Here is a 22,976-nt window from a genome sequence, read left to right as displayed (position 1 = left end):
AAAGATACCGGATAAGGAAGGTGTCAAATCCTTATTGCTGGAAAATGTCACAGCATCCTTGTTGGTATAGATGCAGAACTGACTGGAATGTGCATGCATAGATGTTTTTGGCAGGGTGACACATCTGCTCACCTCAGTCCAGGCAGCGTAGTGACAGTATGTGCTGGCTGAGTCACCTGGACTTGGTTGCACTCCGTAGTTATACAGAGAGACTTTATATGGGGTGGGGGGGGGGGTGGCCGAGAGGTCCTGAGTTCACAGAGAATTGGCTGGGTGCACTCACTAATGGGAAGGCAATGACAGATATGAGTGTTGTACCAGCTACTGTGGTTGGAAGCAAACTGCCAATCTTTGGAGCTAGCTCAAGTGGTTCAAGGTCTCGTGAAAGCCCACAGGCCCAGAGGCTGTGAAGGTGCGTTCTTTATTCTCTCCTTTGCGGATGTTGCCATAGTCTCTCTCTCTCTCTCTCTCTCTCTCTCTCTCATCTTGTCCAGAAATGTTCAGGGTATTTAATGCAGGAGCTGTACATTCCTCCCAGTGCCTTGCAGAGGTGGCCTTGTTCTGGAAAAGACTGTAACATGGTAAGCTGGGGGCTCAGCAAACACCTTGCATGCCTCTGGTAGAGGTATCAACACATGAGGGATGTGGGACCTGAAGCTGGCACGGGTAAGCCAGTTGTTCCTAGCATTAACGTTGGACTTATACCCTCAGTCCTGTGTGCAACGAGGGTCTTTGCAGGGCTTAGTGAAGACAGACTGAATGTCCCTTGAGTTTGGCAGAAGTTGCGTTTAACTAAAAGAAAAGAAAGCGTTTGACATTCTTCCGTGCCACACTTGCTATGCTACTTAGAGATCTCTGGGTTTCCACAGTTGCTCAGAGCTGCCCTGACTTGAAGATACCCTGCTGCACAGACCACTTCAGCCACAGTCGGCAGCCCTAGCAATTTCTCCTTGAGACTACAAAGTTTCTGCACCACTGAAGACAAGGCAGGCTCTGGAATTCCTCCTGTCTGCTAAGGCCCCTGAGTGCTTGGTCTGAAGTCTCAGCCTGAGCTGCAGGGTGGACTCCTAGCTTCCCAGTGTTTGTGAGCTGGGTGACTCTTTTCTGTGGCTTTTCTTTCCTGTAATAAATGGATACTTGAGTCACAAAGGACTTTTGGGGGGCACTTTATTATTTTCCCCACATATCCCTTCTCCCCATATGTAGGCCACGTATTCTTAAAAATTTAGCATTAGAAATGCCCTGACAACGCCAGGCAGTGGTGGCGCATGCCTGTAATCCCAGCACTCGGGAGGCGGAGGCAGGTGGATCTCTGTGAGTTCGAGGCCAGCCTGGTCTACAGAGCTAGTCCAGGACAGGCTCCAAAGCTATAGAGAAACCCTGTCTAGAACCCCCCCCCCCACAAAAAAAAAAAGAGAGAAATGACCTGAAAAAAATTCCAAAAGGGGCCGAGGGATGTTCTCAGACGTCATAGCTTCCTTGTGAAATATTTTTCTCTGTTATCTATAAATTTATTTTACATACATATGTATATGGGATTATGTATTATTTTATTTTTAGATAGTCTCATTATATAGCTCTGACTGGCCTGGAACTCATAGAGACCTACCTGCCTCTGCCTCCTGAGCACCGGGATTAAAGGTGTGTGCCACCACACCTGGCCCTTTGTGGTATTTTTAAAGGCAGTGCCATATCAGTTATTTCTGCATTTGGCTAGAATTCTAGAAGCCCAGGTCCCAAAGGAGCGTGGCGCATCTTCCTTACAGGAAGTTAAAGTCACTGGGTGATAGTGTCCCATCCCAGCTACTCCATAAGCCCCATTCGTGCTCAGGAGTTCAAGGCCTGTTTGGGCGATGGACTAGGACCCCATCTTCGCCCTTGTTTGTACTTCTTACTTTCCTTATCTGACGGCAGGCGTCCACTTGGCTTCCTTATACTGCCTCTGTGTGGGTTAGTCTCGCCTTCTGCCTCTCATCTTGCCAGCCTCCCTTCTGCCTCTCATCTTGCCAGCCCCCCTTCTGCCTCTCATCTTGCCAGCCTCCCTTCTGCCTCTCATCTTGCCAGCCTCCCTTCTGCCTCTCATCTTGCCAGCCTCCCTTCTGCCTCTCATCTTGCCAGCCTCCCACCCTCCTATTTAAGTCTATTGCCCAGAACCTCTCTTTTCTACTTTTCTTCTACCTAAGTTCCATCAGCCCGCCCCTTAAGGAAACCTCTCCGCCCAGCGTTGTCTTCCTAGTTCCCTGGCTTGCACGAGTACTCCATGTATGTGGGGTGTCTGCAGAGGTGGGGCTGGAGTTATAGACAGCTGTGAGCCATCACCTGGGTGCTGGGAATCTAATCTGGGTCCTCTGCAAGAACAGCACATGCTTATAGGTGCTGTGCTGTCTCTCCAGCCCCCACACAAAGTTTAAGTGGTAATGGGAGGAGGGAGGGAGGGAGGGAGGGAGGGAAAAGTTACATCAGTGGATGCTAAGTTACATTTAGGAGCAAGAAGCCCTTTGAGCTATTATAGAGTATGATGACTAGCGAGAACAGCAATGTATTGTATATATATATATATATATATATATATATATATATATATATATATATATTTTTTTTAAAGTTTTATGTTGTGTATGTATGAGTGTTTTGCCTGCATTATGTGTGTGCAGCATGTGTGCAGTGCCCATGGAGGCCAGAAGAGGGCGCTGTGTCACCTGAACGGAGTCACAGATGGTTGTGTGTATCAGGAACTGAACCCAGGACCTTGGCAAAAACAGCCAGTGTACTTCTTCCCCATGTCCTCGACTCACAAAGGGGGAGGTCAGAGGTCAGAGGTCAGTTCACTTCACCGGATGGCTGAGGTTAGTTAGACCCACCTCATCAAATCATGGCGCTCACTGTTGTAGAACAAGGTCCCCTGAGCAAATCAGCAGCCATGGTCTACCAGCTGTTCTTCTTCCAAGAGGTCCTCCAAAGGGCCCTGTGGATGGTTGACTTTCCCTCAGAGAAGGAAGGTGTGGAGAGGGTCATTGGGCCTTTGCCTGAGATTTCAGCTGCTTTTCCTTTGTATGCAGTGAGGGTCAGTTAATTGAGAGAGGCTATCCTGATGCTATTATGGGGAAGCCATGTCTACACTGGGTGAAAACTTTCCGTGGAGCAACATTAGGGTCCCCATGCTCCTGTAAGCAACCTCTCACCCACACTCTGTAACCCCAACATATTCACTGGTTCCCTGGGGCAAACTTAGGAGGGATTGTTGTTGGTTTGTTACTGGGACCTCATAAGGATGGGCAGCCATTGCTTAGGTCTCCCCAGTGAAGGAAACCTCACAGTACTCCTCTATGGGAGCTTCCAGGTCTTCCTAGCCACATAATGAGTTTGAAGCCACCCTGGAGATGTGAGTGAGACCCTGTCTCAAAGAACAAAAACACACACCTCTAATCCCAGCACTTGGAGGCAGAGAGAGGTGGATTACTGTGAGTTCGAGACCAGCCTGGTCTACGGAGCTAGTTCTAAGGCTACACAGACAAACCCTGACTCAAAAACACAAAACAAACAAACCTAATTTGTAAATTTGGAAATATGGACAGACCTCTTGCTTTCCACACCCTGCACCTCTCTCTTGTTTGTGGTCTCTACAGGAGATGAGGAGGGCCTGGTGTTTGGGCACCATCCATGCCAGTGAATTAAGTCCTGGTTTAGAGGGAGGAAAGCATCTAGGGCAAGAGAGGATCCCGCTCTGTGATGTTCAACATAGGATCTGGAATCACTTAGGAGACACACATGAGCATGTCTTTGAGAAAGTTTCTAGGTTAAGATTGAAATGGGAAAATCCACTTTATTTTATTATTACTTTTTGTTTTTTCAAGACAGGGTTTCTCTGTGTAGTTTTGGTGCCTGTCCTGGATCTCGCTCTGTAGACCAGGCTGGCCTCGAACTCATAGAGATCCGCCTGGCTCTGCCTCCCAAGTGCTGGGATTAAAGACGTGCGCCACCACCGCCCGGTGGAAAATCCACTTTAAATTCGGATGGCACATCCTAGGGGCTGGAATCCTGGACTGAATAAAAACAGAGAAACTAAGGCTGGAGAGGTGGTTTAGCAGTTAGAAGAACTTGCTGCTCTTGTAGAGGACCTGGGTTCAGTTCCCAGCAACCACATGGTGGCTCACAACCATCTGTAACCCCAGTTCCAGGGGATCTGACGCCCTCTTCCGGCTTCTGAGGGCACCAGGCATGCATGTATACACACACACACACACACACACACACACACACACACACACACACACACGCACACACACACACGCCATTTATATGCATAAAATAAAAATAAATAAGCCAGAGAGAGCAGAGAGACACAGAGAGAAAACAGCTGAACGGCATCATTCATCTTTTCCCTTCTGTTTCCAAACAGTGGATACAATGTGGCTAACCACTTTGAGCTCCTGCCACCAGCCTGCCCCACCTGTGGACTGTGAGTTAAAATAAACCTGAGCTTCCTTAAGTTTTTTCATCAGGTGGCATAGCAAGAAAGTCACTAATGTCCCCTCTACCAGACATTTTGTGTGTGTGCTGAGGATCGCACCCTAGGCTTCCTTAATGCTAAGTAGAAGCTCTTCCGGTGGGTTATGCCTCGGCCTCTGTCAGCAAGAACTGAACGAGACTAACGTATGAATCAAGTTCCTGTGGCCACTTCCCTCCTAAATTCCTCCCAACAACCACCCTTCTGGATGCTTTACTTTCAAGGTGTCATGACCTGAACGTCTTAACCATGTGTGCATCACCCTTGGTTTTACTCACACGTGTGAACGCTTTGAGAGCTGAGGCTCTGCCTCCTGGGGCAGGGGTCAGTGCGCAGTGGCCTCAGTGATCACCAGAATTAATGAGGCTTTAACAACCTGCACAGGCTGGCTCAGCTCACAAGCTGCCACTTGTTAAAACTGCAGTGAGCACCCGATTCTTAGGTCTGGACCACAAAAAGGAGCAGCCATTCCTCGAGGAGCCCAGAACATGGGAAGACTTAGTCTTCAGACCAAAGGCAGGAGAGGAAGCCACAGGCTGTCGCCAGAACCTGTCGCCAGAACCTGTCGCCAGAACCTGTGGTCATCTTTTAACAGAAATCAGAGGGCCTCCATGATGGGAAAATACCAGGAGTGCCCACTGGGGGTCGCCACAAACTGCATCTGCAGCATAGAGCTTTTAAGACCTACCCAGCCTGGCTTTTAAAATTCTCGAATGATTCCTGACATAAATAGACCATCCGAAATGTTTCCATTTCTTCTACTGCTTTATCAACAGTTCTTTGCCTTATGAAAATTTCTAGACTGTCATATCCAGCTTTCCCAGGCTGATCTAGGAATCACTGGGTCTTTTACTTTATTTATTTATTTATTTTAAGATTTATTTATTTATTTATGTATACAGTGTTCTATCTTCATGCATGCCTGCAGGCCAGAAGAGGGCACCAGATCTCATTATAGATGGTTGTGAGCCACCATGTGGTTGCTGGGAATTGAACTCAGGACCTCTGGAAGAATGGGCAGTGTTCTTAACCTCTGAGCCATCTCTCCAGCCCTCGTTTATTTTTATTTCATATGCATTTGTGGTTTTATGTGCATTTGCCTGAGTGTATGTATGTGTACTAAGTGTGTGCAGAAGCCCAGTAGATGCTAGATAAAGGTGTTGGAGCCCCTGGAACTATAGTTTCAAGTGGTTGTGAGCTGCCACGTGGGTGCTGGGAACCAAACCCAGGTCCTCTGCAAAAGCAGCAAATGCCCTTAAGCGCTGAGCTCTCTCTAGCTTTAATATTTGTTTCTTAAGATAGTATCTCATGGAGTCCAGGCTGGTCTCAAACTCACCTTGTACCCAAGGATGACCCTCAACTTCTGATCCTCCTGCCTCTACCCCTTAAGTGATAAGATCACAGTGTGCACCACCCTGCCTACCTTATGATGGGGGGGCATCACCATGCCTACCTTATGCTGGGAGGGCATCACCATGCCTACCTTATGCTGGGAGGGCATCACCATGCCTACCTTATGCTGGGAGGGCATCACCATGCCTACCTTATGCTGGGGGGGGGCATCACCATGCCTACCTTATGCTGGGGGCATCACCATGCCTACCTTATGCTGGGGGCATCACCATGCCTACCTTATGCTGGGAGGGCATCACCATGCCTACCTTATGCTGAGGAGCATCACCATGCCTACCTTATGCTGAGGGGCATCACCATGCCTACCTTATGCTGAGGGGCACCACCATGCCTCCCTTATGCTGGGAGGGCATCACCATGCCTACCTTATGCTGGGAGGGCACCACCATGCCTACCTTATGCTGGGGGCATCACCATGCCTACCTTATGCTGGGGGCATCACCATGCCTACCTTATGCTGGGAGGCATCACCATGCCTACCTTATGCTGAGGGGCATCACCATGCCTACCTTATGCTGGGGACCAAATCCAAGGCTTCTTGTATGCTGGGTAAGCACTCAACTGAGTTACATCCCCACGTACCCTCGAGTCTCGATATGGAGCCTATGCTTGCTTCGAACTCAAACTCCTGCCTCAGCCTCCCGAGTGCCACACACCTCTCTTGTTTTGCTGTTTTCCTGTTTTCTCCCTGACTGCCTTTTCTTTTTCTGTGCTCTTTTCCCTTTTTGCCTCCTCTTGCTCTCAGCATTTCCTCTCCCCCCTCATCTTTTCTCCTTTCTTTTCTCCCCACCTCTCCCTGTGCTCCACAAAGCTCTCTTTCACATCCCGCACCTCCAACCTGCTGTCCACCCCGGTTCCCAGTGCTCACCCCCTCCTCAAACACATCCTGTGGTGTTTTGAGAAGAAATGACTCTCATCGGCTCCAGTATTTGAACACCTGGTCCCCAGCTGGTGGTGCAGTTTGGGGAGATTTAGGAAACATGACCTTGCTGGAGGAAGTGTGTCACTGGGGTGGGCTCGGGCTGCTTCATGTTTTCAGTTGAGGATATGAGCTCTCGGCTTCCTGCTCCGGGCGCCATGCTTTCGTCTTCTGGAAGCTGGGGTTCCCTGCGTAAGACCTGTATAAGATCAAGCCAGCGGACACTCCAGTGTGGAGAAGCTCCTGAGACCTCACACCTATCTGAGGAGCTGTTGACAGGGGCTGGTGAAGGGAAGAGACATTTTTTTCTGGGGGTGTGGCCAAGGGAGGTCATCCATGTTCCTATGGGCAGCACTCATTAGACTCAGTGAGTCACTGGAAAAATAAAGAAGACAGGAGTGTGAGGGGGGTTATTGGGGCGTGAGGGGATACGTGGGGGGTAAGGGGCATTGCTGGGGCATGAGGGGGGTGTGTGGGGGTAAGGGGGATTGTTGGGGTGTGGGAGGATGTGTGTGAGGGAGTGAGGGAGGATGTGAGGGGGTGTGAGGGGATTGTGGGGGAGTGAGGGGGATTGTGGGGGAGTGAGGGGGATTGTGGGGGTGTGAGGGGGATTGTGGGGGTGTGGGAGGATGTGTGTGAGGGAGTGAGGGAGGATGTGAGGGGGTGTGGGAGGATGTGTGGGGGTTGAGGGGATTGTGGGGATATGAGGGGGATTGTGGGGGTGTGAGGAGGATTGTGGGGGAGTGAGGGGGATATGTGGGGGGTAAGGGAGATTGTTGGGGTGTGGGAGGATGTGTGGGGGTGTGAGGGGGATTGTGGGGGAGTGAGGGGGATTGTGGGGGAGTGAGGGGGATTGTGGGGGTGTGGGAGGATGAGTGTGAGGGAGTGAGGGAGGATGTGAGGGGGTGTGAGGGGGATTGTGGGGGAGTGAGGGGGATTGTGGGGGTGTGAGGGGATGTGTGGGGGTGTGAGGGGGATTGTGGGGGAGTGAGGGGGATGTGAGGGGGTGTGAGGGGGAACGTATTGGGGTAGAGGAGTTGGAAGTGATATGATCAAGATACAATAAATACAATGTGTATGCAACTATCAAAGAATAAATAAAAGCATTTTTAAAAGTGCTGGACAGAGATTTCGTGAAATCCCCATTTTTCTTATTTCGTTCCCATGCATGTTGGGGACCCTGGGTTTGTTGGGGCATTGCAGAGCTTTCTGGCTGGATTCTGCCCTTTATTTTCTACTTGCTCAGGTAATCAGCTTGTTCTTGTTTGTTTGTTTGTTTTCTTTTTTGTCCCATACACCCTACCCTGCCCTGCTGGCTGGCTTCCTGTTGTGACAGCTGAATTCTTGACTCCTCTGTGTGGCGTTCCTAGCCCTGTGCTTTCTCTGTGTGATGCTATCTAGTTCCATGAGTCTTCCGACCTCTTGTTGACCATGCCCTGGCTTGCAGCTGCAGCCTGCCTGGCACTTGTACTCTTGACTCCATCCCATAACTTCACAATCCACCTGTCTTCTGTGTAAGCAGCCCCACCTCTCCTGAGCCAAGACCCTGTGTCCCTCTGGGGCAGGACAGTTGCAGACTTGATCACAGTCTACAAGGCATCTGCCTATAAGCCTGCCCCCACCCCCGACAGTCCCCTCAGGTCATCCTTACCCCCTGCCCAGCCTGCCCCATCTCCCCAGCTTCTAGGGTCCTTCCTAGGTGCAGTCACCTTATACATTAGGGCACTGGAGAAAGCGGCTGGAGGTCTTAAGATGAAGGATGAGGGGCTGGATGGCTGAAGAGGAGGTGGCTGAGCGAGGAATCACTGCTTCAGCATATTGTTTTAGGAAACCCATTACACTGTTCTTGTTTTAATAGAGGTAAAATTTACATTATAATGTACACATCATAAGCATTCAGTTAGATGAATCTTAATGCTTTTGAAAGATTGAGTTTATTTTTATTTTGTGTGTTTTATTTTATGCTTTACCTGTGTTTAAGGATGCCATGTGCATTGTCTGTGGAGGTCAGGAGATGTTATCAGGGTCCCTGGAATTGAAGATGGTTGTGAGCAACCATCTGGGTACCGGGAGCCAAACGTGAGCCCTCTGCAAGAGCAGCAAGTGTTCTTAACCATTGAGCCCAATTCTGATAAAATTTTAGCTGTGTCTCTAAGAGCCCAGACACCATATAAAGTATTTCTGTTACCCGGAAAGCTCCGTTTCTAAAAGGTCCCACTCTCAGAAGGCTCCGGCAGACCTCAGTCACCGTAGCTCGGTTTCACCGGCTCTTGATTTGTTTTTCTTTCTTTGTTTTTGGGACAGAGTCTTTGTGGTGCTGACTGTCTTGCAACTCACAGACATCCACCTGTCTCTGCCTCCAGATTGCTGGGACTCAAGGCGTGAGCCACCATGTCCAGCTTAATTTCTTTTTCTTTTCCCCTCCCTCCCTCCCTCCCTCCCTCCCTCCCTCCCTCCCTCCCTCCTTCCCTCCCTCCCTCCTTCTTCTCCTCCTGTCCCTCCCCCACCCTCCCTTCCTTCCTTCAGTACTGGAGATTAAATATGGATGCTAGGCAAGCATTCTATCTCTAAGCTACACTCCTAGGTCTTTAAAAGATGTACTGGTGTGTTCATGCGTACAGGAGTGTGTGTGTGTGTGTGTGTGTGTGTGTGTGTGTGTGTGTGTGTGTGTGTTTCCGTACTGGTCTTACTTACCTTACTTATTTTTTTTTTTTTTACAATTCTTTTTTCATTATATTTTGTATGTGCATTGGTGTTTTGCTTGCATGTATGTCTGTGTGAGGGTGTTGGATCCTGGAACTAGACTTTACAGACAGTTGTGAGCTGCCATGTGGGTTCTGGGTTTGGAAGAGCATCCAGTGCTCTTGACTTCTGAGTCACCTCTCCAGCCCTCCACCTTACTTTTTGGAGTATCTCGGTTGTCTAGACTGGCTGGCCAGCAAGCCCCACAGATCCATCCCTCTCCACCTCCCCCAGTACAGATGCATGCTGTGCCCGGCCGGGTTTTTCAATGTAGGAATTTTGAATGCAGGTCCTCACGTTTGCACATCCATCTCCCCAGCCATTACATGTACTTTTTGTCTTGAGACAGGGTCTTGGTAAATTGCCTAGGCTGGTCTTAAACTTTCTATCCTCCTGCCTCACCCTCTCAATAGCTGGGGTTAAAGGTCTGTGTAACTCATCCTGGCTTTTGTTCCTGAATTTATACTGGTCACATTTTATCCTGATAATGCTCTGTTAAGGCTACTGTGAACTGTGCCTAGAGAAACAGCTTGGGTCCTAAGTTCTAGTCAAGCCCCAGGCCGAGAGAACCCCAGAGGTGGAAGAGACTTGGCTGGGTTAAACTGGGGAGGCAGGTGTGTGGGCAAGCCAGTTGCCCTAGGAGGCCCTTAGCAAGAGCCCTGTCCCAGCCCCTGGATAGATGTCCTGGTGTCCTTCCTTGTCAGAGGCCTGCTTTCTCAGGGGCTGCTGAACACCAGGTCCTGGAGCTCAGGCCAGGCTTGAAGGTGCAGTTCTCTCTGCAGGCTGCTGCTGGTTGGAGAACAGTGTTGCTAACCACCTGCCTTCCCTGTGGAGCACTCACACCTGGAACTGACTGCTGAGAGAGGATCTGGCCTTGACTCGGGTAGCCCTATCTGGAACCACACAATGCAAACCCCCCCCCACCATGGTCTGTCTTACAGAGACCGGGTCACACTCACCTGCGCAGTACAAAACTGAGACATTCACACCTGCTCCCCCCAATTTCACTAAGGGATTTGAGAACTGGGGGAATTCCAGGAAGAGTGTTCGTCTGTGGGCTCATCTGTGGGAGGTTGTCTTGATAGTTAATTTATGCAGAAGAGCCCAGCCTGTGGTGGATAGTCGGGGAGGGGTGTGGGCAGACAGTCCTGGCTGTATAAGAAAGCCAGCTAAGCAGGAGCAAGCGAGCTGAAAGAGAGAGCCGAAAGAGAGAGCCGAAGGAAGCCAGCAAGTAGCGTTCCTTATGGCTCCCACATTCAGGCTCCTAGTTCCTGTCCTGACATCCCTCAGTGAGGATTGTGACCTGGAAATGAAAGTCAAATAAACCCTTCTCCCCAAAAGTTGCTTTCAGTAAGAGTTTTATCACAGCAACAGAGAACAAAGCGAAACCCTGGGGTGTGACACCCATCTTCGGTGCTGTGTAAACATCCACAGTCGGCTCCTGTGCACATTAGATCATTTATTTTTACTTCATCACACAGTCATAGTTGTAGACGCTTCTTTCTCCTGGTGGGAAGCCACACAGGAGAGAGGCTGTGGTGGAGATGGGTGTGTGTGTGGGGGAGCTGCTCTTCTGGATCCTGCAGGTCAGTTCCCTCCCTCCTGCTGAGGACAGTGAGCCTTTTCGGAACACCCAGACACAGCATCTCCCAGTCAGTTCCACGGCTGCAGAGGACTCTGGTCCCTGAAGCCAGTTCCTGTGGCACTTGGCCGGTCAGAGCCTTGAGGGTGTAGCCTGTGGCTGGGGTGGTGGGGGTGGTTCAGGTTTGTGGGAGGTTTCTCAGGCAAAGGCAGTTTTTCTGGGAAACAAGAGGAAGTTCCTCAGGGCTGAAGCCCTTGAGAGGCATGTGCCCACTTCCAGGTCTCCAAACGCTGCTGTAAGTGCCCCGGTGCTACCACCTGTTCACCAAGTCCGAGAGAGGGGCTGAGGATTAAAAACAGAGACAAGACTCATGTCTCAGTAGAACGCCGTTTACTGAAGGAGGGAAGAGGCCTTAAATACAGGCTTACAGCACAGTGGGAGAACCCTGGAGGGCAGAAGTTCTCTACAGATGTTTTACATTCTTGCATCCTAGCTGTTTACACCCATATGCAGGGTACACAAACAAGGAACCTCCGGCAAGCTGTTCAGGAGGAATGAAACCCTGGGCAGGGAATCGGCATAGGGAGGACATCTGATCAAGGTCAGCAAGCAAAGCAACAGCCACCCAAAACGGGGTTCAGGGCCCAACACCCCGCACCCTTATCCTTGTGGAAACTCACTCCTTATTTCTTCTGCCCAACTACACATCATCTAGATAGTCCCCGGCTTTCCCAAGCCTCTCCCTTGCTAGTTGTAGCCGGCCATTTCTGTGTAACTTTCTCGGTCCCTCTTCTTGTTACCCCCACCGAGAAGCTCTGCTGTCTACACCATCTTCACTAGCCTGGGCTCCTGGTTAGAAAAAGGTTCCCACTCTGTAGGTACTCACAAGAGAGGCTGCGAGCCCTGCACTGCAGCAAGAATTGTAGCCCTGGCCGCTGAGGCCATCGCTATTAGGGCAGCTTCCCATGGTCACAGCTGGCCCCTTAGGCTTCCCTGGCTTCCTGCAGTGGTGAGCTTGTGCTGGGGACGCTGGAGGTTGTAGCTGTTGGAGGCTGCTGTCGCTGTGCTGGACTCGCTGGACCCAGGAACTGCCACTGTTGTAATTGTCCCAGGTGTGGTGACTCCAGAGAGACTCACTGTGGGTGCTCCAGGGACAGAGCTTATGGTGCTGACTGGAAACTGTGGATGTCTGGTGGGGTAGGAGACAATGTTGCTGGTCAATGCCATTGTAAAGTTAGCTTAGTTCAGCAGCTACTAACTGGAACTATACTAGTTAGTATAAGTACTTAGTACTTATAATGACAATAATGATAGCTGTCACTCAATGCTACTAACTAGTATTACTACTTATAATGACAATAATGATAGCTGTCACTCAATGCTACTAACTAGTATTACTACTTATAATGACAATGATAGCTGTCACTCAATGCTACTAATATTACTACTTATAATGACAATAATGATAGCTGTCACTCAATGCTACTAACTAGTATTACTACTTATAATGACAATAATGATAGCTGTCACTCAATGCTACTAACTAGTATTACTACTTATAATGACAATAATGGAAAGGGAAGTTTCTATTGGATGAGATGTGGAGACAGGGTCTCTGAGTGTTGCTGAATGTGGAGCAGCATGCAAAGAACACTTTAGGAGTGGGGAGAGACACCTGTTGGGAGCTAGACTGTATGTACGGCGCCTCTGGGTTGTGGGAATTGGTGGTGTGGAGGTAGATTTGTGTCAGCATATGCCTGCAGCAAGAGCCCGTTGTTATAGTTTTAGTATTCTTTTTTGGGGGGGAGGGGTGTGAAACTGCCATCAATAAAATTAAGCAGTATTAATGTAGAATGAATTAAATGACTTAACAGATAAGGTAAAAATGCCTCAGCTCATCACTTCTGAATCAAACATTTCTCCAATTTGTTCTCACGAAGGCGCACACGTCAAGTGCACACTTGGTGGGGACAGTGTGCAAAGCCAAGCTACCGCTCTTTCCTGCTCTGAATTCTGTGACTCACACTGGCAGTGAGGATTTAGCCACAGAATGAATCTTAGAGCTCCACCACCCAGGTCATACTTTGGAAGGACTTCTCAAGATCATGACAGCTAGGAAGGAGGCCCTAGCTGCCAGGTCCTCCTTGGCAGGACACATCTTTCCATTTTTGAAGAGTTCATAGGAAGCCTTCCATGGCCTGAGCTCTGTGCCAGCCAAGCTGAGCCATCAAGGAGGTATCTTCCCTTTGCCAGGGACTTGAGCTCTTACCACCCCAGCTCTAGGGAACTGAACCTAAGGTCAGAATCACCCATTCCCCTGGGTCTCTCTTTCTTAATGGCTTCTCTGTTGTAGAATATTATTCTGAGCTGTGTTACTTTTGTTTATCATGTTGCATTTGTTTAATTCTGTGAAGCTGGGTTACTGTGCCTGTCTAAAACACCTGATGGTCTAATAAAGAGCTGAACAGCCAATAGAGAGGCAGGAGAAAGGATGGGCAGGGCTGGCAGGCAGAGAGAATAAATGGAGAAATCTGGGAGAAAAAAGAAAGAGCAAGAGAACAAGGAGAGGAGGATGCCAGGGGCCAGCCACCCAGCCAGCCAGCCAGCCAGCCAGCCAGCCAGCTAGCCAGCTAGCCAGCCAGCCAGCCAGCCAGCCACCCAGTCACCCACCCAGCCAGCCATCCAGCCAGCCACCCAGCCACCCAGTCACCCAGCCACCCAGCCACCCAGCCACCCAGTCACCCAGCCACCCAGCCACCCAGCCACCCAGCCACCCAGCCACCCAGCCACCCAGCCACCCAGCCAGCCACCCAGCCACCCAGCCACCCAGCCAGCCAGCCAGCCAGCCAGCCAGCCAGCCACCCAGCCACCCAGCCACCCAGCCAGCCAGTCACCCAGCCACCCAGCCACCCAGCCACCCAGCCACACAGCCAGCAACCACAGAGTAAGAGTGAAAGTGAGATCCACAGAAGTAAGAGATACTGAAGTAAGAGATATTGAAGGAAGATCCACAGAAGGAAGAGATACTGAAGTAAGAGATACTGAAGGAAGATCCACAGAAGGAAGAGATACTGAAGGAAGAGAAAGGTATAAGCCCAGAGGCAAAAGGTAGATGAGATCATTTAAAGTTAAGAAAAGCTGGCAAGAAATAAGCCAAGCTAAGGTCAGTTATTTATAATTAAGACTAAGCCTCCATGTGGAATTATTTGGGAACTGGGTGGTGGGCCCCCCCAAAGAGCAAAAACACCAACAACACTTCCCAGTGTTGGCCATGGTTCTAACCACCTGGAGCTCGGATTTTAGGCTTCTCAGACTGCAGTGAGCTTTGCTGCATGTGGCACAAGTCACAGGGGTAAGGGAAAAGCACACGTTTGCTGTCATTGATCTGGCTTTGCACTTGGGCCTTCGTTTCCATCGGGGTGGCAGAGAGGAGCATCGTTACCAGTGGGAATTCACATCTAAATTTACCAAGTACTGGTGTTTTGATTCCTCTCCTTCAGAAGCCTCTCTAGGAGCGGCTGCTGTGCAGAGGGCAAGTTCAGGGAAAAGTCAACCAATGGTGACTAAGTCAATATAGTGACTACTTCCGGGCGGTAAGAATGAGGAGGGGCAGGGAGGGGCCGCCTGGGGAGAAGGTGATGTGCTCTGCATGGTGAGGATGAGTGTGTGCCTGAGTTAAAACCCAGTGATTTAGAGCAGGCTCAGGCTGAGGCGGCCCTAGAATTGTCACACATTCAAAGCCAGCCAGAGTGACACAGTGAGACCTTGTCTCAAAAACAGGCAACTAAACCAGAGTGGCACTATTGGAGGGTGTAGAAACCTTGAGATGGGGCCTGGTTGGAGGGTTTCTAGTCTCTGGAGACAGAACCTTGAAGAAGATGGGGGCATCCTCATCTCCCCCTTCTCTTCCTGCCTCCCACAGACCCAGAGCAACAGGGTCAGCTGACCATGGGCTGAAACCTCTAAAACCTGTGACTTGAACTTCTCTTTGTAAGTAGATCATCCCAGCATTTTGTTACAATGACAGGGCATTGGCCAACACACTGCTCCTCCATCAGTCGATGATGGGTCGCCTGCTCCCACCCCTGTCCTGGATAAAATTCTGGGACGGTCACTGTTAAAATGTATCTAGACTCATTAAAAAACAAAAACAAAACAAACAAACAAACAAACAAACACCCATGCTAAGGAGGCTCAGCCACGTGAGTTTGAAAAATCATGTCATCCGAAGAGACGGGTCACAATGAATGACTCTGGAGCAGTTACCTGGGGGACTTGTCAAGTCTGAGGCCAATTTTTGCAGCCTCTTTGGAGAGTCAGTGGCTGCAAAGGAAGACACTTGAAGGGGCTTCGGGCTTAGAATTGTCTCTGTTTTCAGTAAGAGAGGTCAGTTTGGAATGTAAAAAAAAAAAAAAAAAAAAAAAGAGGACACAACCGCTCCTAGGTATGGAGGAGGAGAAAGTTTATTGTAGACATGAGGGAGAGAACAGCCAGAGGCATCTGGAAGAGTCTAGACTGAACCCAGCTATGAGAGGGGGCGGGGTGGGGATGGGATGGAGAGTGAGAGAGGCTGAGAAGGGAGCAAGCAGACCAAGAGGCCACGTGTCCAAAATGGCTGAGATATCTGGGGACCAGAAGCTGGACGAAGGAAAGTGAGGTCCAGCCCCTGAGAGGGAGAGGTGAGACTTGTCCCAGGTTTCTCTGAGAGCTGACCAATTTGTCACAGCACAAGGAATTTAGAGGCTAAGACTTCATCAGTGTGAGGAGTCGAGGACCGAGCATGTGGTAGAGACTTAGGTTGTGAGTGATTATCCTCTGAGCCAAATGACTACCATCTAGGGAGTTCAGCTGTGTCTGTGCAAATTCCATCTTGATTGTTTACGCCCCCTTCGTGGAGAGTTAGGGAGTCACAAGACCCACACATGGGTATCAGCAGCTCCCTACTGCCTGTTGTATGGAATTCTGCCTTAATTGCATGCGGCCTTGGGGAGGAGCTGGAGTATATAAAGGCCAGGGAACACAGTGGAGGGACTCCATGTATGCAACTGTGGGGAACCTTTTTCTCTGCTGGGTAAACCTTCTCCATGTATGACCTATTGTGTGTGGGGCCTGGAGGGATCCCTGAACGTGTACTGTTGACCTGAGCAGTCCTGTCAAGGACTCCATAACCTCACTCCCATGAGAAAATGGCAAAGCCCTCCCCATGGGGTGAGGTTCAGAGGGACTGGATGGCAAAGCCTCCTCTGGTCTGGGTATTGATGGCATGCACAGCAGGATTCCACCACCATAGGTTTCTCCTTAGAATGTTTACGGTCTGAAGACTGCGCCTACCAAGATTAGCTAAGCAGGTCTCCTTGATTCCGCTGCATACCATAAACCCTGCCTCCTTGTGTGGCTGCAATAATTCCACCCCCCTGTTCAACTCTGCACAGCAAACATGCTGAGCTTCTGGGTGCTGCAGCTTCATCAGAGGGCCCGGTCCACCCGAGTTTCTGTGCCTTTTCTTCATTCTCCTGCTGCCCTAATCACATCCGCCCCTGAAGCCATGCTCGATGTGGCTGAGAAGTGAGCGCCCACAGCCCTGTAAGCAACCCCTCCTCTATGCTCTATAGGGAAGGCAAAAACAAAAACAAACAAACAAACAAAAAACCTCACTGGTCCCCAGAGTAAACTCTGGTGGAACTGTGCCCCAATTTGTCACTGGGACCCTAGGAGAAGGGGTGGAGACTGTTCATGTCTTCCCCCTGGGAAGGAATTTTAGCAACAAAAGCTAAAGATTCAGCATAGCTTTGAAACTGATCCTTGCATGGCTTAAGCTGATAGTCTTATTTGGCAAATACCTTATTTCCTGATTCTGACTGCCCCATCAGCTTTCCAACATGGTTCAGTAAGTCTGTGTTGTTTCCAATTTAGCTTATTCCCAGCCCTGGCATGACTGTACTCATCCAGACGTGAAGAATGTTCCCACAGAGCAGTGGAGGCCTCCAAGGTGCCTTCCTACAGGGCACATGGTTTACAAGGAAGTAAATACATAAAGGGCTGGGAGACACTGTGCACTTAGCATCAGCAAGGCTCTGTCTTCAGTCCTCAGCATCGAGGAAGAAGAAAACGGGAGCCAGGGATGCTCTTGCAGAGGACCCAGGTTCTGCTCCGAGCATCCCAAAGGGGGCTCACAAACCTCTGTAATTCCAGGTCAAGGAAATCTGACTCCCTCTGCTGGCTGCAGCTAACACTGCATGCGCTTGGTGCACACGCATACCTCTACACATAAATACATGGGGATGAGGTGGTTTGTGGATTCAGCATGGTTGCTGTAAGCTGCCGCCTGTCTTCACAAGCTGCCTCTGAGCAGCAGTGGCACCCATCCCTCAGACTCAGTGAACTCCCACGAGGCTACTTAGGCTCTGTTGAATGACTGGAACTTCCATTGGCGTGGATATGCCATTGTGTACCTGCACAGCAGTCTGAGTTGTTGTTATCTTCTGTGGATATATTCTCAAAAAAAAAAAAAAGAATTTTGAACTGTATTTGCCTATATATCTAACTTTTTGTCATAAATTTGACAATCTCAAAGAATGTAATTTGTACTACACTGTAAATACAGACATTGAAATTATAGCTTTATTACTCTTTAGAGTGTTTTTGCTTAAGTTGGGTGGTCTTGGTGGTCTTGGACATGGTCAGGATAAAGAAGTAGGTTATGGGGTCAAAGAACAGACCCCCACAAATGTCCTCTGACAGCCACACATTCACCATGGCACCCCCACAAACAAACATACATACATACATACATACATACATACATACATACAAGTTGGTAAACCTGGGATGCTTCTGGGTAGTGATGTTAACAAGCTCTGGGTACACACTCCATTTGTTGAGTGAAATGTGTGCTTCAGAGCACAGTCATGGGAATAAATCACTGTGGATTTCTCCTTGACCTTTCTTCTTCCAGGGACTAGTTATTTCTCTTTGTATATGAAAATGTATATTTACATGATGTACCTTGTAATATTTTGATAGTTTCATTGTGGTACAAGTTGCATGCTGTCTAGTTCACTGGTTTGCAGTGTGTAACCCAAAGGGAATTGGCATCCCTCTCATTGTAATTGGTGTGGTAGCTAAGCTTGGTTGTCAACTTGACACTCTCAGGGAGGGAACCTCAGTTTAGGGACTGTCTCCATTAGGGTGGCCTGGAGGAAAGTCTGTAGGACATTTTCATGATCACTAATTGCTGTTGGGGTGCCCAGTACACTGTGGGCGGTGCCTTCCCTGGGCAGGTGGGCTGGACTCTATATGAATGGCAGCTGAGCAAGCCAGTAAACAGCATCCCTCCTAGACCTCTGCTTCAGTTCCTGCCTTGAGTCCTGTCTTTGGTGTCCCTTGACGGATTATAACTCTAAGCTGAAATAAACCTTTTCTTCCCTGAGTGGCTTCTAGTCAGTGGGGTGTGTGTGTGTGTGTGTGTGTGTGTGTGTGTGTGTGTGTGTGTATGTGTGTGTGTTGGGAGGCAGCTTTTTTTTTTTTTAATTTTCAGATAGGCTCTTGCTATGTAACCCTGACTGTCCTGGAATTCACTGTGTAAACCAAGCTGGCCTCAAACTCACAGGGATCCACCTGCCTCTGCCTCTTGAGTGCTGGGATTAAAAGTGTATTTTTATCACAGCAACACAGCAAACTGGAACAGTTGGTGAATGTCCTCAGTCTACACAGTCAAATTGTCTTGATTTTTTTATGCATCTTTTTATCTCAGTTCTGAACTTTATTGCTAATGTTTCAGTCCTGGATTTAGCCCCTGTTTACCTTATATTTTCCACATGGTTTTCATCCCTCTACTATTATGTGTAATTGAGCTACTTTTGACATCCAGCCTTCCAGACCATATATTAACTCTATCCTCAACAATGGGCTGCCTCTTTAAATTTGTCTATTGAAGCGGTAAAGTTTAGGCTGAGTGTGGTGGCTGATGCCTGGAATCACAGCACGAGGAAGGTTGAGGCAGGAAAATTGCCATAAGTTGGAGGCCAGCCTGGCCTAGTGTGTAAGATCCTGTCTTAAAAACCCGAAGTTAAGTGCTGAAGAGATGGCTCAGCGTCAAGAGTCCTTGCTGCTCTTGTAGAGGCCTGGGGCTGGGATCCCAGCACCCATGCCAGCTGCTCACAACTCCTTATCACTCTAGCCCCGGGGGATCTGACACCCTTTTCTGGCCTCTGTAGAGCTGCACTCATGTGGAATACATTCATACAGATACATTCAGGTGTGGTGATTTGAGTGAGAACGGCCCCATAGGCTCATGTGTTGGATACTTGGTCTCCAGTTGGTGGAACTGTTGGGGAAGGATTAGGAGGTGTGGCCTTGTCAGACCTTGTCAGAGATGTGTCACTGGGAATGAGCTTTAGTGTTTCAAAAGTCCAGGTCATACCCAGTGTTTTTCTGTCTCTTCATTGTGTCTCAAGATGTGGGATCTCAGCTACTGCTCCGACAACAAGCCTGCCTATCTGCCTGTTGTCACGCTCCCCACCATGCTGGTCATGGACTCTCTGACCTTCTGAAACTGTAAGCCCCCAATAAACTCTTCTATACATTGCCTGGGTCATGGTATCTCATCACAGCAATAGAAAAATAGCTAAGACACCGGGATAGTGGATCCTGCTTGGGGCAGGAAGACTAAGAAAATGAGAACACACGGATCTTGAGCGAGGCCTCTGGATTTTGCTGTGGAGATTGTGAAGGCTGCAGAGATTCCAGTATGAAAGCTCTCTCAAACAACTGGACAGTTTCCTTCAGAGCTCTAGGCACCCATCCATACACATAGATTCTCTCTTCAGACATGTTGGGTGTATTTATTTCTTTGTGAAATGACCAATGCATTATCCTCCTCCCTGTGTCTGTTAAGACAGGAAAAGGGAAGAATGCATCTTCCTCAAGGATATCAGGGACCCAAAGTTGGGAAGGGACTTCTTGGGGTATGAACTACAAAGCAGCTCGGGTCTCCTCTGAAGGATGCAGTCCTGGGCTCCGTGGACAGTACTTACTATCTCTCACTCATTTCCATGACCCCAGAGGTTACTGGTCTCCTCCAGGACCAGGTAGGCCTCTGCAGAGGTGTTTGGGGTTCTCCAGGATCAGGGTGGGGGTTGTAGAGAGCTATGTCAGCAGCATTTCTCAGAGACAGGTATCTTTTCTAGAAAAAGAGCCCATAGTTTAAGAACCACGTCTCCCACTCCTCACAACTCTTCCCGATGTTCCAACCAGCCCCTCTCCCGAAACCCTTCCACCTGGCTCCAGTCCTTTGCTCAGACTCAGTGGTTTCCTTAGGGTGTGGATCCGCCCTTCTGATTATAACTCGTGTTTCTACTTGTAACTCTGCTGATCTCTACTTCCTATCTCCTTCTGACTTGGGGCTTCTGTGATCCACCACCCCTGCTTTCCCTAAGCACCTTGTTATATATCAGGCACTCACCACAAAGAAGAGCCCAGCAAAGAGTCCTGCGGCCATGACAACAGAGGCCACGGTAATGAGGAAGATTTCCCAAGGCTTCAGGGATCCACTGGGCTTCACCTCATTCACTGGGTCAGTGTGGTTGGAGGCAGTGTATGTTCCAGTTGAAGCTGCCAGGCTAGAGCTGCTGCGGGTGGTTGTCCTGCCAGAGCTGGAGGGTGTGCTGCTCCCAGCTGTGGTTGAGGTGGGTGTAGAGCTGGATGCCATGGTGGTCTCAGCTGTGGTTGGGATGGGTGTGGAGCTGGAGGGTGTGCTGCTCCCAGCTGTGGTTGGGGTGGATGTAGAGCTGGAGGGTGTGCTGCTCCCAGCTGTGGTTGGGGTGGATGTAGAGCTGGAGGGTGTGCTGCTCCCAGCTGTGGTTGGGGTGGATGTAGAGCTGGAGGGTGTGCTGCTCCCAGCTGTGGTTAGGGTGGATGTAGAGCTGGAGGGTGTGCTGCTCCCAGCTGTGGTTGGGGTGGATGTAGAGCTGGAGGGTGTGCTGCTCCCAGCTGTGGTTGGGGTGGATGTAGAGCTGGAGGGTGTGCTGCTCCCAGCTGTGGTTGGGGTGGATGTAGAGCTGGAGGGTGTGCTGCTCCCAGCTGTGGTTGGGGTGGATGTAGAGCTGGAGGGTGTGCTGCTCCCAGCTGTGGTTGGGGTGGATGTAGAGCTGGAGGGTGTGCTGCTCCCAGCTGTGGTTGGGGTGGATGTAGAGCTGGAGGGTGTGCTGCTCCCAGCTGTGGTTGGGGTGGATGTAGAGCTGGAGGGTGTGCTGCTCCCAGCTGTGGTTGGGGTGGATGTAGAGCTGGAGGGTGTGCTGCTCCCAGCTGTGGTTGGGGTGGATGTAGAGCTGGAGGGTGTGCTGCTCCCAGCTGTGGTTGGGGTGGATGTAGAGCTGGGGGGTGTGCTGCTCCCAGCTGTGGTTGGGGTGGATGTAGAGCTGGGGGGTGTGCTGCTCCCAGCTGTGGTTGGGGTGGATGTAGAGCTGGAGGGTGTGGAGCTGGAGGGTGTGCTGCTCCCAGCTGTGGTTGAGGTGGGTGTAGAGCTGGATGCCATGGTGGTCTCAGCTGTGGTTGGGATGGGTGTGGAGCTGGAGGGTGTGGAGCTGGATGCTGTGGTGGTCTCAGCTGTGGTTGGGATGGGTGTGGAGCTGGAGGGTGTGGAGCTGGAGACTGTGGTGGTCTCAGCTGTGGTTGAGGTGGGTGTGGAGCTGGAGGGTATGGAGCTGGAGACTGTGCTGTTTCCAGCTGTGGTTGAGGTGGGTGTGGAGCTGGAGGGTGTGGAGCTGGAGACTGTGGTGGTCTCAGCTGTGGTTGAGGTGGGTGTGGAGCTGGAGGGTGTGGAGCTGGAGACTGTGGTGGTCTCAGCTGTGGTTGAGGTGGGTGTGGAGCTGGATGCCATGGTGGTCCCAGCTGTGGTTGGGATGGGTGTAGAGCTGGAGACTGTGCTCGTCCCAGCTGTGGTTGGGGTGGGTGTAGAGCTGGAGGGTGTGGAGCTGGAGGATGTAGAGCTGGAGGATGTAGAGCTGGAGGGTGTGGAGCTGGAGACTGTGGTGGTCTCAGCTGTGGTTGAGGTGGGTGTGGAGCTGGATGCCATGGTGGTCCCAGCTGTGGTTGGGGTAGATGTAGAGCTGGATGCCATGGTGGTCTCAGCTATGGTTGAGGTGGATGTGGAGCTGGAGGCTGTGCTATTCCCAGCTGTGGTTGGGATGGGTGTAGAGCTGGAGACCATGTTGGTTCCAGCTGTGGCTGAGGTGGGTGTAGAGCTTGAGGCTGTGCTGGTTTCAGTGGTATTCGGCATTGATGTAGAGGTGAAGGGTATGCTGGAGGTAATGCTGATTTTTACTGTGGTATATAACACAAGGTTGTTTTTTTTTTTAAATATAACCATGAAAGATAACTGTATAGATTGAACATATTTGCCTTTGCTTCCTTCTTTGTTAAAATCATTGCATGAGTGATTTTATTCAGTGCTCATGATTGCTTTATGGACACCATTATTATCAATTACCTAATGAAGTACTACAAATATTGCTGTTTTTCCTGGTGCCTATGAAGGGAAGAAGAGTGTGTTGGATCCCCTAGAACTGGAATTGCAGATGGTTGTTGGTGACCATTTGGATTCTGGGAATCGAACCTGGGTCCTGTGGAAGAGTAGCCTGTGCTCCAAGCTACTGAGTCATTTCTCCAGCCACATAAAACATCCAAGTTTTATAAAAATGTCATAAAGGAATTACAGGGGCTGCACCTTAGTGGTAAGTGTTTGCCCAGTATAGGCAAAACCCTGCATTTGAGCCTCAATATGGATATGTACACACACACACACACACACACAC

At 49.9% G+C, this 22,976-nt stretch overlaps 1 protein-coding gene across 1 annotated transcript; it reads right to left on the bottom strand.

Moving 5' to 3' along the window:
* Nucleotides 1-20,197: 20,197 nt before the first annotated feature.
* On the bottom strand, nt 20,198-22,441 carry Muc21 (mucin 21, cell surface associated). Its single transcript, XM_036176296.1, has 2 exons — nt 20,627-22,441; nt 20,198-20,347 (listed from the first exon to the last, which is right to left on the bottom strand). Exons 1-2 carry the CDS (start codon nt 22,439-22,441, stop codon nt 20,198-20,200), a joined length of 1,965 nt encoding a protein of 654 aa, XP_036032189.1.
* Between the last annotated feature and the right edge of the window lie 535 nt (nt 22,442-22,976).

This window comes from Onychomys torridus, unplaced genomic scaffold, assembly GCF_903995425.1.
Source record: "Onychomys torridus unplaced genomic scaffold, mOncTor1.1, whole genome shotgun sequence".
NCBI classification, from domain to species: Eukaryota; Metazoa; Chordata; class Mammalia; order Rodentia; family Cricetidae; genus Onychomys; species Onychomys torridus.
This window is presented reverse-complemented; position numbering and strand designations above follow the sequence as displayed.